At 36.0% G+C, this 15245-nt stretch overlaps 1 protein-coding gene across 4 annotated transcripts in view; it reads left to right on the top strand.

Moving 5' to 3' along the window:
* The window catches only part of ADK (adenosine kinase), a 549091-nt gene that overhangs the window by 270590 nt on the left and 263256 nt on the right, over nt 1–15245 (top strand). For all 4 annotated transcript variants that reach the window (XM_070364706.1, XM_070364703.1, XM_070364705.1 and 1 more), the window contains one exon: nt 1931–2039. In XM_070364706.1, the coding sequence (XP_070220807.1) occupies nt 1931–2039 (109 nt within the window). The remainder of the gene's footprint in view (nt 1–1930; nt 2040–15245) is intronic.

Below are 15245 nucleotides of genomic sequence, written 5' to 3'. Positions count from 1 at the left end.
TGGGTTTTTAAAGAGTATTTGTGATAATACAAGGTTTTCCAGATGTCAGCAGCTTAATTTATATACTCATATGAATTGCATTATCAGTATTATTTAGGTAATATTGGAAGTCAGAAACTGAGGGAAACCTTTGCAATCTAACTCATTTTCCAAGTTGTAGAACTTAATAAATTTGGATAAACTTTTAAATAGAGCTAGAAACTCTTACTTCTACTATCCCAAACTCAGATTAAGGCAGTATTTTTCTTACCCAGGTTCTTTTTCTCCAAACTCTGAACCAGATACACTTGGATAGTAAGAATACGTGTATTTTCTTTTGGAGGACTAGTTTTCTATTGAAGAGTAGTTTTATTATCAGAATAGAGTTTAGTAGCTCATACTAAAAGTATTTGCTTTTATTTAGTAAGCATTTTATGCCAAAATTTTGCAGGAGTCATGATTTCTAAAATATATTTTATAGATTGAGTGGTTATTCTTAATTTATAATATAGTTATTTTGTATATGCATGTATTGATGCACGTCATGCTTATTTTCATTAATCCAATTGAACATAAACAGAATGTATCCTTCAGTTAGTCACTCAGTTGGCATATGGGTGAGTAGAAATATGTTTTTGAAGATAATTGATTTTTTCAAAAGAGAATCTAACCATGTTATCAAAATCTTAAGTGATGATATATTTGTGGGTTTCTTTTTGTTTTTTTAATCACAACTGTTACCAAAAAAAGTTGGAAAAATTGGCAAGTTGTTTTTTCTTATTTCTGGATCAGTAGGAAAGGAAAAGTATTTTTGTCTATAATGTAAACAATTATTGTGTTAAGTTTAATTGTTGGACAATAATAAAAAGTTGTATGTGATACTTGGCAGCAGAATTTTAAGTGTAGTATTGTGGTTAGATTTTTCAGCTTCAAAACTGGACCAGCACAGGGAGTTTTAAACTATAAAAAGTAATTTAAATCTATTATAGTGCATAAAATGTAATGAATTGCAAATTAATTTCTCATAGTAAATATGGTCTACATATATATGTGTGTTTTACAAAATTAATCTCATGCTTGGCTTTTAAAGCATTAAATATCAATGGATATTCTGTTGATACTTGAAAACTGAAGGTTTTCGTTGCATATGTATTTTTTCTGTATCACTATATAGTAGCTATTTCTTACCTGCGTTTTGAACTATTAAAATGTAGAGGGTAGATAATTTTATCATTTTAGTATCAAAAGGAAGCTTAAATGCTAGTTTCTCGAAATACCAGATATTTAGATTAATGTCTGTGTTTTTATCAAGGTAACCAAGATGTCTTACAAAATTTTTAAAACAAAATTAACATTAGTAAAATCAATATACAGCAGTTTGAAGAATTAAGAATTAAAATGAAAGTCATAGTGAAGTATTTCAGACAGAGAAGGACATATATCACATGACATCCCTTACATGTGCAATCTAAAAAGAAATGATACAAGTGAACTTACTTACAAAACAAAAAAAGACTCACAGACTTACAAAATGAACTCATGGTTGTGGGGTGGAGTGGGGGTTCCATGGGATAGTCCAGGAATAGTTAAGGACTTTGGAAAGGTCGTGTATATACTGCTATATTTAAAATGGATAATTACACAAACCTATTGTATAGCACATGAAACTCTGCTCAGTGTTACGTGTCAGGCTGGATGGGAGGGGGTTTTGGAGGAGAGTGGATACATGTGTATGTGTGGCAGAGTCCCTTCTCTGTTCACCTCTAACTGTCCCAACGTTGTTAATTGGCTATACTTCAATACAAAATGTTTTTGGTGTTAAACAAATTAAAAAAGAATTAAAATGAAAACAAAAGTTTCAAAAATAGTTAACTCTATAATTAACTATTATAATTAAGTAAATAAGTAATAAGACTGTAAGTAAAAGCCTACTTACATTTTGTTGTTTTAGATCACTTGTAGCTAATCTTGCTGCTGCCAACTGTTACAAAAAGGAAAAACATCTTGATATGGAGAAAAACTGGATGTTGGTAGACAAAGCAAGAGTTTATTATATAGCAGTAAGTATTTGACTAATTCAAATTTCTGGTACATATTTTTACTATAAATTATAGTTGTTTGTTGATGTACATTTAAAAATAATTGTCTCATCCTGCAAATTATATACCCATTTCAAAGCATATTTTGGGCTCACTATTAAAAATTAAGAACAGAAATATGATCATTCTGTGGTAACATAATCTGAATTATTTACCTTTAAGTGTACCTCCTTTTGGATACATTACATATAGATGTTTTTAACCAAGTGTCAAATTCTGTATTAAATGTTAAGGAAGTAATTCTGGAAATTAGCCAGTTGTATTTATAGGCTGCATATGAATGATGCATGCGTTGTGTGGGAAAATGTTAGTAATATAATTGTTCACTGCAAACAGTTAGAGCTTATTTGCCTAAAAAATCTTAATTAGTATTTATTCCATAGTAATTACCATGACACCTTTTAATTTAATATTTCAGAGACATTGATCATGACAAATCTGTTAAATATCAGAATAAGGGCAGCATGTAATTTCAATTATTAAGTCTTCTGACATAAAAATAATTGGTTAAGAATTCATTTCTAAAATAAGACTGTAATAAAAATTCTCCTGAATTAATCACCCTGTGAAAATCTTGTTTTTATTTAATAGGAGTTAAATGTGACTGATGAAAAATAAGTAGATACCTCTGAAAATTATAAGTACTTCATATGCATATATGGTTTTGATATAACAGCTGCTGCCATTTACTACCTGAGCTGTGAAACAGCTGGTAAGATGTGTAAAAAATTGATTATCCAATAAGAACATGTTTATTGAAAATATAATTATTTCTTTCAGTCTAGTGTTAATGTCTCCTACAGCATGTTTATGTGCTCTGCTGTAGGCTTTACAAGGTTGGTATTGATTCTTCTGTATAGCAAATCCTGTCCCTTTTATAGCTGTCAAGTAAATGCTTACATTGAGAGGATTATATAGAGGAAAGTCACATTATGTATTCTGCTATTATGTAAGAAAACCATCTCAAAATTTAAAAAATTTTCTGTGTTATCTTCTGTTTTATTTCTCAAAATTGTCTCATTTTTTCATTAATGTCTTGGTAGCAAGTGTTTGTAGTATAGCTGTAAGGGGGTCTATGCATTATCTTAAACCATCTTGTATTTGAAAGTCAAAGAGCACATGGTTTAAAATTTGTTGTTATTTATGCTATATTTACTGACTAAAATTTGGCAATATATAATGATACAAAATATTTTTACCCTGACAGTTATAATTCTTGGTATGTCAATATATTAATTGGACCTCAAGTTATGAGCTAACTTGGAAACAACTCATAATTTTAATGATTATGCCCATATAACACATCTAGCCAATTTTGTATGAATGAAATTTTTGTAGCAGTATAGACCTATTTGCAACCAACAAATAATTCTAGCAATTATACACTGTAATACATCTAGCCAACTTTGGGTAGATGGAATTTTTTTAGTAGTGTTAACTAGTTATTCGAGTACAGTTTTTTATAAAGTGTAGAGCGATCAGTTTTGGTCTAAATAATACAATTGAATTACTTTTGAGACTTGTGTGGTGTATTCAGCCAGAAACAAGTATCAAAACAGATTGCAGTTGATTGATCTGTTTGTAGCTGTTATCTCTTAGTTTCTGTGTCAGCAATTTCGTGAAAGAATGCTCTTTCACACTGCCAGGTAAATCTATTGTTTGTTCAGAGTTGGCTATTTAAATAGTTCTGGAAATAGTAGATTCATACTGGATACTTAGAATGCTATATATTCTTGGTGAACATTCAACAAATATTTATCCTGCTTAACAACTAAGAAGATAATTATTATTCATTAAAATCTGTGATATTTCTTCAGAAATGTAATGTTATTTCTACAGACTTTCAGCTGTTCTTTTAAATATTTAATTTCCTTTGTGTTCAGAGTATCCGGTCTAGTCTTAGAAAACTGCAAATTTAGATTGAGTTGATAGATATATCTGTACTTATTTCAAGAAATCAAATGGGCTTTCTAACACTTTCAGGTTCTAAAGGGGTTTGTAGTCATCTCACATCATCATCGTAAACTTTGGAGGTTCAACAAGTTGAAATTGTGGGAGCTCTTTTAAATACAAAAGGTTCTTGATCTAAAGAAGCGGTTCAGTATATCCAGCATATTTCCATAAGTAAAATGTCTGTCTGCATTATACAAAATAATCTAAATCTACATACTTGACTTTTTCCTCACTTTTCCATGAATTATTAATGGTCAGAAGCATTAAGAAAATTTAAAACTTTTCCTCATTTTCTCTGTCACATAATGCATTGAATCTATAATTGAAAGCAAAAACTTGTCTTATAAAAAATTGAAGTATAGAATATGCATACACCAGTATTCTCTTTTAGTGTAAACTGTCCCACTTATGGTATATAAACTCAAATTTTCCATGTTTAAACCAAATTCTTAGTAGATATTTAGGAATTCTTGGTTATATTAGTAGCTAATTGATTTTTTAAAACATAAACCTTAGTTGCTCTTTACCTTAGAATCAGATTGACATGTCTGTTTATTGAAAGAAATATTGTTACAGTCGCCCTCTAAGACTGTGATATTTAGGAAAGGTTTATGAAAAAGATGAGATTGGAGCCATTAATTTTGTAAACCATGTGTTTTCTTTTTAAGCAATATTAATGTGCTGTGAAAAGTCAGCAAATTAGTGCTTTATTTCATCTTCCTTCTTGGTTTTTTATAATTATTTTTATATTTTAAATATTTAAAAATTTACATTTTGTTCTATAACCATAATTGTTACAGACTTATTCTGTGTTTAAATGATCTAAGTGATTACCATCCATTTCTTTACTCCATTTACCTCATTCCTTTATTGTTTACTTTGACTGTCCCTCAATTGGCTGCATTCATTAAACATTTCCCAACCAATGAAAGACTAAGAACTCTCTTCTTGAGCTTATTTTCATGTTGTTTTTATATGTGAATGACACCTTGTTTGGTGTAATATTTCATGAAACAAAGTGCCTTGTGGACATTTCTTCATTGTCCCTTAACATTTCTTATGGGAAGTGTAAGGTCAGGTTGGTTTTTATTTCTGTTCTTTACTATTACTTTCTTTTTTTCTGTTTACTTTGAATTTCATTTGCCACTCATTTACTCCTCTTCCTTCATTCTGTTCCACCCCGCTTCCAGCTTTGGAAGAATAATTTATTGGAGACTTTTCTCTTCTACTATAGACATTTAGTGCTGTAAAATTCTCTCAAAGCATTCATTTGACTGTCTCTCACAAATCTTGATATGTTTTCATTTTCATTTAGTTTGTAATACTTTCTACTTTCTCTTTGGCTTTTGTATATGACTCATGGATTATTTAGAAATGTGTTGTTTTTTTTCTAAATATAGAGATTTTCCAAGGATCTTCCTCCTACTACCATTATGTGTTTTTGTATTCCTCCTTGCAATTCTGATTTTTCTTCATATATTTTGAAACTCTTTTATTAGGGGCATAAATGGATGTGGTTGATTATTTGACTCATTTATCATTTTGAAATATTTATCTCTCATAATATACTTTGTCCTCAGTTCTACTCTGTCTAATATTAGTATAACGAATATAACTTTCTTTTGACTGTTGATATTATGGTATATCTTTTCCCACTCTTTTACTTGTAACTTATTTGTCTCTTTAAAGGGGATCTCTTATAGGCAACATGCTACTGAGTCTTATTTTTTGTCCATCCTAACAAGGTCTACTTTTTGATTGGAATGCTTATACCATTCCCATTTAATATAATTATTATATGGTTAGATTTGAGTTTTTCATCTTGATATTTGTCCCATCTGTTCTTTAATGTCTGTTTTCTCTTTTCTCCTGTTTTTTGGGTTAATCTAGTATTTTTATCTCCATTGTTGGCTTAATATCTCTAACTTTCTGTTGTTGTTATTTTGGCAATTGATTCAGATGTTATATATATTTAAAACATTGTAATCTGCCTTCAGATAATGCTGTATGGCATCACACATGGTATAAGAACCTTGCAGTAGTACACTTCAGTTTCATCCTTCCTAGTCTTCATGCTATTACTGTAACACATTTTATTTTCTAATTTTGTGTTTATTTTTGAAAACAGCTTTATTAATACATTATTCGCTTACCATACACAGCCATATTATAGTTTTACATGTGATAAACACTATAACATATTTGTTGAAATCATCAAATATCTTTTAAAGTGATTTAAATAATAAATGTATATATGTTCGTTTAATTACCATTTCTAGAGCTCTTCATTTCTTTTGTTTAGAATCAGATTTCCACCTGGTATGATTTTCCTTCTGACTGAAAACCATTTTTTAGCATTACATGTGTTTTGGTCTGTTGATGATGGATTCGTTCTGTTTTTTTATGCTTGAAAAGTCTTTATTTCACCTTCATTTTAAAAGAAACTTTTGCCAGGTATGTAATTCTAGTTTGACAGGTTTTTGTCTTTTAGTACTCTGAAAATGGTGCTGTACTGTCTTGTCACTTGCGCTATTTAGATGAGAAATCTGATATTCTAAAATTTGATTCTCTGGATGTCACATGCCACACACCCCTGATTCTGTCTCCTCTTAGAGATTTCCTGTTTATTGCTGATTTTGATCAGTTGATTATTGTGCTTCAGTTTTTAGTTTTAGTTTTCTTTTCATGTTTATTGTGCTTGGGGATTAACTTCTTAGAGCTGTGGATTTATGGTTTTTATTACGTTTGAAATGTTTTCAGCCATTATTTCTTTAAATATGTTCTTTGCCTCAACATCCATCACCTCCTACTGGGTCTCGGAGTACTTCTGTATTAGGACACTTGCAGTTTCTTATTGTGATGACTAAGGATTGCTACTAGTAGGTACAGGACAGTAATGTTGCTAAACATCCTGCAATACATGGGACAGAACCACACAACAAAGGATTATCCAGTGGTAAACATCAGTACAGCCAGGGTTTAAGAAACCCTGTTCTAAGGCTAAATAATCCCTATGACTGAAGCAAGATTTATCTATACTTGGTGCAGTGCCCTGTTAATTATGAGTTTTTTTGCTCTAGATGATGGAAATAAATACCATTTCCAGAGGTCTGTGTGCCTAACTATTGTATAATCTTTTTCCCTGTAATACTTTTAGATCATTCTTTCTTGGGCTCTGGTCTGGTGAATGTTCAAAAGCAAACCCTCTGCACATTTCTGGGATTCTCTGTAAAGCTTTTTCTTCTAGGATATCTGGCCTCTGATGTCTGCCTGCTCTGGTCTTCCTTGATTCTCAGCTCTATCTCCTCAACTTAGTGGGCTGGGAACTCTCTCAAGGCAGTAAACTAATTCAGTTTTGTTGAATTCTGTTTAAGAGAAGCTAAAGGCAAAGGAGAAAGGGAAAGATATACCCATTTGAAAGCAGAGTTCAAAACAATAGCAAGGAAAGATAAGAGTGCCTTCCTCAGAGATCAACGTCAAGAAATAGAGGAAAACAATAGAATGGGGAAGAATAGAGATCTCTTCAAGAAAATTAGAGATACCACGGGAACATTTCATGCAAAGATGGGCTCGATAAAGGACAGAAATGGTATGGACCTAACAGAAGCAGATGGTATTAAGAAAAGGAGGCAAGAATACACAGAAGAACCATACAAAAAAGATCTTAATGACCCAGATAACCACGATGGTGTGATCACTCACCTAGAGCCAGACATCCTGGAATGCAAAGTCAAGTGGACCTTAGGGAGCATCACTACAAGTAAAGCTAGTGAAGGTGATAGAATTCCAGTTGAGCTATTTCAAATCCTAAAGGATTATGCTGTGAAACTGCTGCACTCAATATGCCAGCAAATCTGAAAAATTCAGGAGTGGCCACAGGACTGGTAAAGGTCAGTCTTTATTCCAATCCCAAAGATGGGCAATGCCAAGGAATGTCCAAACTGCCACACAATGGCACTCATCTCACATGCTAGTAAAGTAATGCTCAAAATTCTCCAAGTCAGGCTTCAATAGTACGTGAACCGTGAACTTCCAGATGTTCAAGCTGGTTTTAGAAAAGGCACAGGAACCAGAGATCAAATTGCCAACATCTGCTGGATCATCAAAAAAGCAAGAGAGTTCGAGGAAAACATCTACTTCTGCTTTATTGACTATGCCAAAGCCTTTGACTGTGTGGATCACCACAAACTGTGGAAAATTCTGAAAGAGATAGGAATACCAGACCACCTGACCTGCCTCCTGAGAAATCTGTATGCAGGTCAGGAAGCAACAGTTAGAACTGGACATTGAACAACAGAGTGGTTCCAAATCAGGAAAGGAGTACATCAAGGCTGTATATTGTCACCCTGCTTATTTAACTTATATGCAGAGTGCATCATGAGAAACACTGGGCTGGATGAAGCACAGGCTGGAATCAAGATTGCTGGGAGAAATATCAATAACCTCAGATATGCAGATGATACCACCCTTATGGCAGAAAGTGAAGAAGAACTACAGAGCCTCTTGATGAAAGTGAAAGAGGAGAGTGAAAAGTTGGCTTAGAGCTCAACATTCAGAAAACTAAGATCATGGCATCTGGTCCCATCACTTCATGGCAGATAGATGGGAAACAGTGGAAACAGTGACTGACTTTATTTTTTTTGGCTCCAAAATCACTGCAGATGGTGACTGCAGCCGTGAAATTAAAAGACGCTTACTCCTTGGAAGGAAAGTTATGACTGACCTAGACAGCATATTAAAAAGCAGAGACATTACTTTGCCAACAAAAGTCCGTCTAGTCAAGGCTATGGTTTTTCCAGTGGTCATGTATGGATGTGAGAGCTGGACTATGAAGAAAGCTGAGCGCCGAAGAATTGATGCTTTTGAAGTGTGGTGTTGGAGAAGACTCTTGAGAGTCCCTTGGACTGCAAGGAGATCCAGCCAGTCCATCCTAAAGGAGATCAGTCCTGGGTGTTCATTGGAAGGACTGATGTTGAGGCTGAAACTCCAATACTTTGGCCACCTGATGCGAAGAGCTGACTCATTTGAAAAGACCCTGATTATGGGAAAGATTGAGGGCAGGAGGAGAAGGGGACGACAGAGGATGAGATGGTGGATGGCATCATCGACTCAATGGAAATGGGTTTGGGTGTACTCTGGGAGTTGGTGATGGACAGGGAGGCCTGGTGTGCTGCAGATCATGGGTTTGAAAAGAGTTGGACACAACTGAGCGACTGAACTGAACTCAAAACTCAGCACTCAGAAAACTAAGATCATGGCATCTGGTCACATCACTTCATGGCAAATAGATGGGGAAATAATGGAAACAGAGACTTTAGCTTTGGGGGCTCCAAAATCACTGCAGGTGGTGATTGCAACCGTGAAGTTAAAAGGCACTTGCACCTTGGGAAGAAAAAGAGCTATGATCAACCTAGACAACATATTAAAAAGCAGAGACATTACTTTACCAACAAAGATCCATATAGTCAAAGCTATGGTTTTCCCAGTAGTCATGTATAGATGTGAGAATTGGACTAAAGAAGGGTGAGTGCCAAAGAATTGATGCTTTTGAAGTGTGGTGTTGGACTTCTCCAAGAGTCTCCAAAACCAGTCCATCCTAAAGGAGATCTGTCCTGAATATTCATTGGAAGGACTGATGCTGAAGCTAAAACTCCAATACTTTGGCCACCTGATGTGAAGAACTGACTCATTTGAAAATCCCCTGATGTTGGGAAAGATTGAAGGCAGAGGGGAAGGGGATGGCAGGGGATGAGATGATTGGATGGTATCACTGACTCAATGGGCATGAGTTTGAGCAAGCTCCAGTAGCTGGTGATGGACAGGGAAGCCTGGTGTGCTGTAGTCCATGGGGTCACAAAGTGTCGGACATGACTGAGTGACTGAACTGAAAGGAACTGAATTGTTTGCTAAAATTTTGTTGAGGATTTTTGCTTCTATGTTAATCAGTGATATTGGCCTGTAGTTTTCTTATTTTTTGTAGTGTTTGTCTGGTTTCAATATCAGGGTGATGGTGGCCTCATAGAATGAGTTTGGGAATGTTCCTCTGCAATTTTTTGAAAGAGTTTTAGAAGGATAGGCATTAGCTCATCTCTAAATTATTGATAGAATTCTCCTGTGAAGCCATCTGGTCCTGGGCTTTCATTTTTGGGGAGATTTTTGATTGCAGCTTCAATTTCAATGCTTGTAATTTAGTTGTTCATAATTTCTGTTTCTTCCTGGTTCAGCCTTGGGAGATGGAACTTTTTTAAGAATCTATCCATTTCTTCCAAGTTATCTATTTTATTGCCATATAGTTGTTTGTAATAGTCTCTTATAATCCTTTGTATATTTGCATTGTCTGTTGTAACTTCTCCTTTTTTATTTCTAATTTTGTTGATTTGAGTCTTCTCTCTTTCTTTCTTGATGAGTGTGGCTAGAGGTTTGTCAATTTTGTTTATCTTTCACAGTACCTGCTTTTAGTTTTATTAATCTTTGCTATCATTTCTTTCATTTCTTTTTTACTTATTTCTGCTCTGATCTTTATGATTTCTTTCCTTCTGCTATTTTTTTTTTTTTTTTTTGGACTTCTTTTTCCAGTTGTTTTAGTTGTAAAGTTAGGCTGTCTATTCAGTTTCTTGATAGGCTTGTATTGCTATGAACTTCCCTTTTATAACTGCTTTTGCTGCATCCCAGAGGTTTTGAGTTGTCATGTTTTCATTGTCATTTGTTTCTAGAATTTTTTTTATTTCCCCTTTGATTTCTTCCATGACGTGTTGGTTATTTAGAAACATATTGTTTAATCTCCATATGTTTGTGTTTTTTGCAGTTTTTTTCTCGTAATTGATGTCTAGTCTCATAGCCTGTGGTCAGAAAAGATGCTTCGTATAATTTCAATTTTCCTAAATTTACTGAGGTTTGATTTGTGACCCAAGATGTGGTCTATCATGGAGAATGTTCCATGTCCACTTGAGAAGACGGTGTATTCTTTTGCATATGGATGGAATGTCCTGAAGATAGCCATGAGATCCATCTCATGTGTATCATTTAAGACTTGTGTTTCCTTATTCATTTTCTGTTTTGATGATCTATCTATTTGTGTGAGTGGGGTGTTAAAGTCTCCTACTATTATTGTGTTACTGTCAATTTCTCCTTTTTTGTGTGTTAGTGTTTGTGTTATGTATAGAGGTGCTCCTGTGTTGGGTGCATAGATATTTACAATTGTTATGTCTTCCTCTTGGATTGATCTCTTGATCATTAGGTGGTGTCCTTCCTTATCTCTTGTAATATTTATTTTAAGGTCTGTTTTGTTGATATAAGGATTGCTACTCCAGCTTTCTTTTGCTTTCGATTTGCATGGGATATATTTTTCCATCCTCTCACTTTCAGTCTATATCTGTCTTTAAGCCCGAAATGGGTTTCTTGTAGACAGCATATATATGGGTCTTGTTTTTGATCCATTCAGCTAATCTGTTTCTTTTAGTTGGAGCATTTAATCCATTTACATTTAAAGTAATTATACATATATATGTTCCTGTTACCATTTTCTTAATTGTCTGGGGGTTGATTTTGTATATCTTTTTCTCCTCTTGTATTTCTTGACTATATAAGTCCCTTTAATATTTGTTGTAAAGCTGGTTTGGTGGTATTGAATTCTTTTAACTTTTGCTTGTCTGTAAAGCTTCTGATTTCTCCATCAGTTTTGAATGAGATCCTTGCCTGTAGAGTAATTTTGGTTGTAGATTTTCCCCTTTTAGCACTTTAAATATATCCTGCCATTCCTTCTGGCCTGCAGAGTTTCTGCTGAAAGATCAGCTGTTAAATGTATGGGGTTTCCCTTGTATGTTTCTTGTTGCTTTTCCCTTGCTGCTTTTAATGTCCTTTCTTTGTGTTTAATCTTTGTTAGTTTGATTAGTGTGTGTCTTATCATGTTTCTCCTTGCGTTTATCCTGTATGGGACTCTTTGTGCCTCTTAGACTTGATTGACTAGTTCCTTTTCCATGTTTGGGATGTTTTCAACTACAATCTCTTCAAAAAATTTCTCATACCCTTTCTTTTTCTCTTCTTCGTCTGGGACTACTATAGTTCAAATGTTGGTGAGTTTGAGGTTGTCCCAGAGGTCTCTGAGACTGTCCTCAGTTTTTTTCATTCTTCATAATTTTTTCTGCTCTTCAGAAGTTATTTCCACCGTTTTATCTTCCAGCTCACTGACTCGTTCTTCTGTTTCAGATATTCTGCTATTGATTTCTTCTAGAGTAATTTAATTTCAGTAATTGTGTTGTCTCTGTATGTTTATCCTTTAATTCTTCTAGGTTTTTGTTAATTTATTTTTGTGTTTTCTCCATTCTGTTTTCAAGGTTTTTAATCATCTTTACTATCATTATTCTATTCTGAATTCTTTTTCAGGTAGTTTGTGTATTTTGTCTTCATTTATTTGGACGTCTGTGTTTCTGGTTTGTTCCTTCGTTTGTGTAGTATTTCTCTGCCTTTTCATTATTATTATTATTTTTTTAGATGTACTGTGTTTGAGGTCTCTGTTTTGCAGGCTTCAAGGTTGAATTCTTTCTTTTTTTGCTTTCTGCCCCACTAAGGATGTTGCAGTGGCTTGCTTAAGCTTCACATAGGGTAAGATTTATGCTGAGTTTTTTTCTTTGTTTCTCCTCTGATGGGCAAGGCTAGGTGACATGGTAATCCTGTCTGCTGATGATTGGGTTTGTATTTTCATTTTGTTTGTTGTTTGGATGAGGTGTCCTGCACAGGGTGCTACTGGTGGTTGTGAGATGCTGGGTCTTGTATTCAGGTGGTTTCCTTTGTGGGAGTTCTCACTACTTGATACTCCCTAGAGTTAGTTCTCTGGTAGTCTCAGGCCTTGGAGTCAGTGTTCCCACTCCAAAGGCTCAGGGCTTGATCTCTGGTCAGGAGCAAAGATTCTACAAGTGGTTTGTTATGGCATTAAGTGAGATTAAAACACATACCCCAAAACGAGAAACCAAAGATGATCCCCAGACAAATGATGGTTACGAAATCAGGCAAATAATAATAATTAAAATAATGGAATATACACATATATATATCCATCCATAAGCAAAATCAAAAGAGTCCTACAAAAATAAAGTACAATAGATTGACCCAGCAAAGAAAGGAAACCAAAAATTATATCTGTTAGTTAATAACAAAAACTAGCTAAAGCACAAACTGGAAAACAGAACTAAAGCAAGGTGCTGACTGGGGAATAAAGCAATGAAAGCAAAACTAGCAAATATGTTGAGAGGAAAGGAAAGAAAAGAAAGAATAGATATGCAAAGCTAAATAGAGGTACATGAAGATTTATATACATTAAAGATTAACTGCAAGGGGAAAAGAACAGTAGGAAAAGCAGACAAAGGACTGAATGTAGAAAAAATAATAATAGGTTTTAAAAAATTAAAAGAAAAGGAAAAAAAAGGAAAACTCCACAGAACTGCAAAAGCCCAATGCAGAGGCAGAGGTTTATAACAACAATAAAAAGTGTGATTGGGGGAAAAAAAAAAAAAAACTCAAAGCTTAATAGACTTCATAGTGCCCTTAAAATCGACAACTACAGTGGAAGTGGGCAGCAGTGAAGGAAAAAAAAAAATCCAAAAGACACTACAGAACAAGTCAGAATATAAGAATAACAAATTTTTCTGGAGTCACTGCTGTCAGAGTCCTTTGCCTCACTGGGAGTCACAGCCCACCTCACTTCCCTAGGATACCCTCCAACACTGTGCTGGTCTCTGGACCTGCTGTGGGGGCAGCTCAGATTCTAATCTGGTCCTACTCCTGTGTATTCTTGCCTCCAATGTCCACAGCTATCAGAGCTAGTGTGTTTTTTTTTTTTGTGAGAGCTCTCAGTCTTCTTTTATATATTCCGTAGACACAGAGTCTGCCTAGTTGATCATGTGGATTTAATCTGTAGCTTGTACAGCTGGTGGGAAGGTTTTGGGTCTTCTTCCTTAGCCATATTGCCCTGGGTTTCAGTTGTGGTTTTATTTCCACCTCTGCATGTGGGTTGTCCACTGGGATTTGCTCCCGAGGCTGCCCTGGAGGACTTGGGTCTGCCCCAGTGAGGGCCAGGTGTGGAGGAGGTGCAGCTGCTTGGGTCGCAGGGGTTCTGGCAGCACCAGGTACTCAGAGGAGTTGGCGGTTAGGGCGGCAGGAAATACAGTGCTCCTGAAGGGTATGACAACCAGTACTGGCCAATACACTCCAGTGTTCTTGCCTGGAGAACCCCTCCGATAGAGAAGCCTGACAGGCCACAGTCCAGAGGGTCGCAAAGAGTTGGACACGACCAAAGTGACCCTGTGTGCATAGAAGCAAGACATTTATTTTTGCCTGTGGTGGCTCTGCCCAGTGAGGGTTGAACATGAAGGTGGTGCAGCTGCTTGGGTCATGGGGACCCTGGTGGCTCCAAGTGTGCAGGGACACGGAGTACCTCAGCCTCTGGAGTTACGGCCCTATCAGCCTTTTTTTGAACCTCTGGTAGCTGACGATCAGAAGATCTCTTTGGCTAGTCTTTCTCCATAGCTCTACCTGTTCAGGCACTTAGAGGGCTCCCCTACCTGGGGTCCTTATCTGTTGTTCAGTGCATCAGGCAGATAGAGGGGCCCCCATGGCTGGGGTCCCACTCTGTAGATCGGCACATCAGGCACTTAAAGGGGGGCTCCTGCTCTGTAGTTCAGTGTGTCAGGCCCGTGATGGGCCAGCCTCTCTGTTGTTCAGATGCCAATGCTGGCGTGTGGGGAGAGAGGCTCTGGTGGTGGCTCTACCCACTGTGTGTCACTCAGCAGTATTGCCTTGCTTCCATGGCTGCCTGGCTTTCATCCGCAGGCATTTCCTACCTCAGTCTCCTCCCTCATGTCTCCTCGGTCCATCTGTCCACAGTCAACAGCAGCCCTTGCCTTGGGATTGCTGCATCCACAATCCCTAAGCTCCGGCTCCCAGCTGCTTCACCTTCTAGGGGACCTGTGTCCCTGTCTGGGATACATGTGGCTGTGGCAAGGACTGTCTGATTTTCATTCCATTTAGGCTGCAGATAATCTTTTTCACTCTCAGCCTTAAATGTTTCTCTTCTGACTCAGACAGTTGCCCTGATGTGGGGATTGGACCCCTGCTTCAGTTCCTCCACCCACTGAGGGCACGTCCAGTCCTAGTAACACCCGTGTTTTCCCCTCTAGTTCCTTTGTCCTGCTGAGTTTTACATGGTTCCATATATTCTTT

The sequence above is a fragment of the Bos mutus genome, chromosome 28, assembly GCF_027580195.1.
Source record: "Bos mutus isolate GX-2022 chromosome 28, NWIPB_WYAK_1.1, whole genome shotgun sequence".
NCBI lineage: Eukaryota > Metazoa > Chordata > Mammalia > Artiodactyla > Bovidae > Bos > Bos mutus.
The sequence above is the reverse complement of the archived record's forward strand: the minus strand, read 5'-3'. Positions and strand labels throughout refer to the sequence as shown.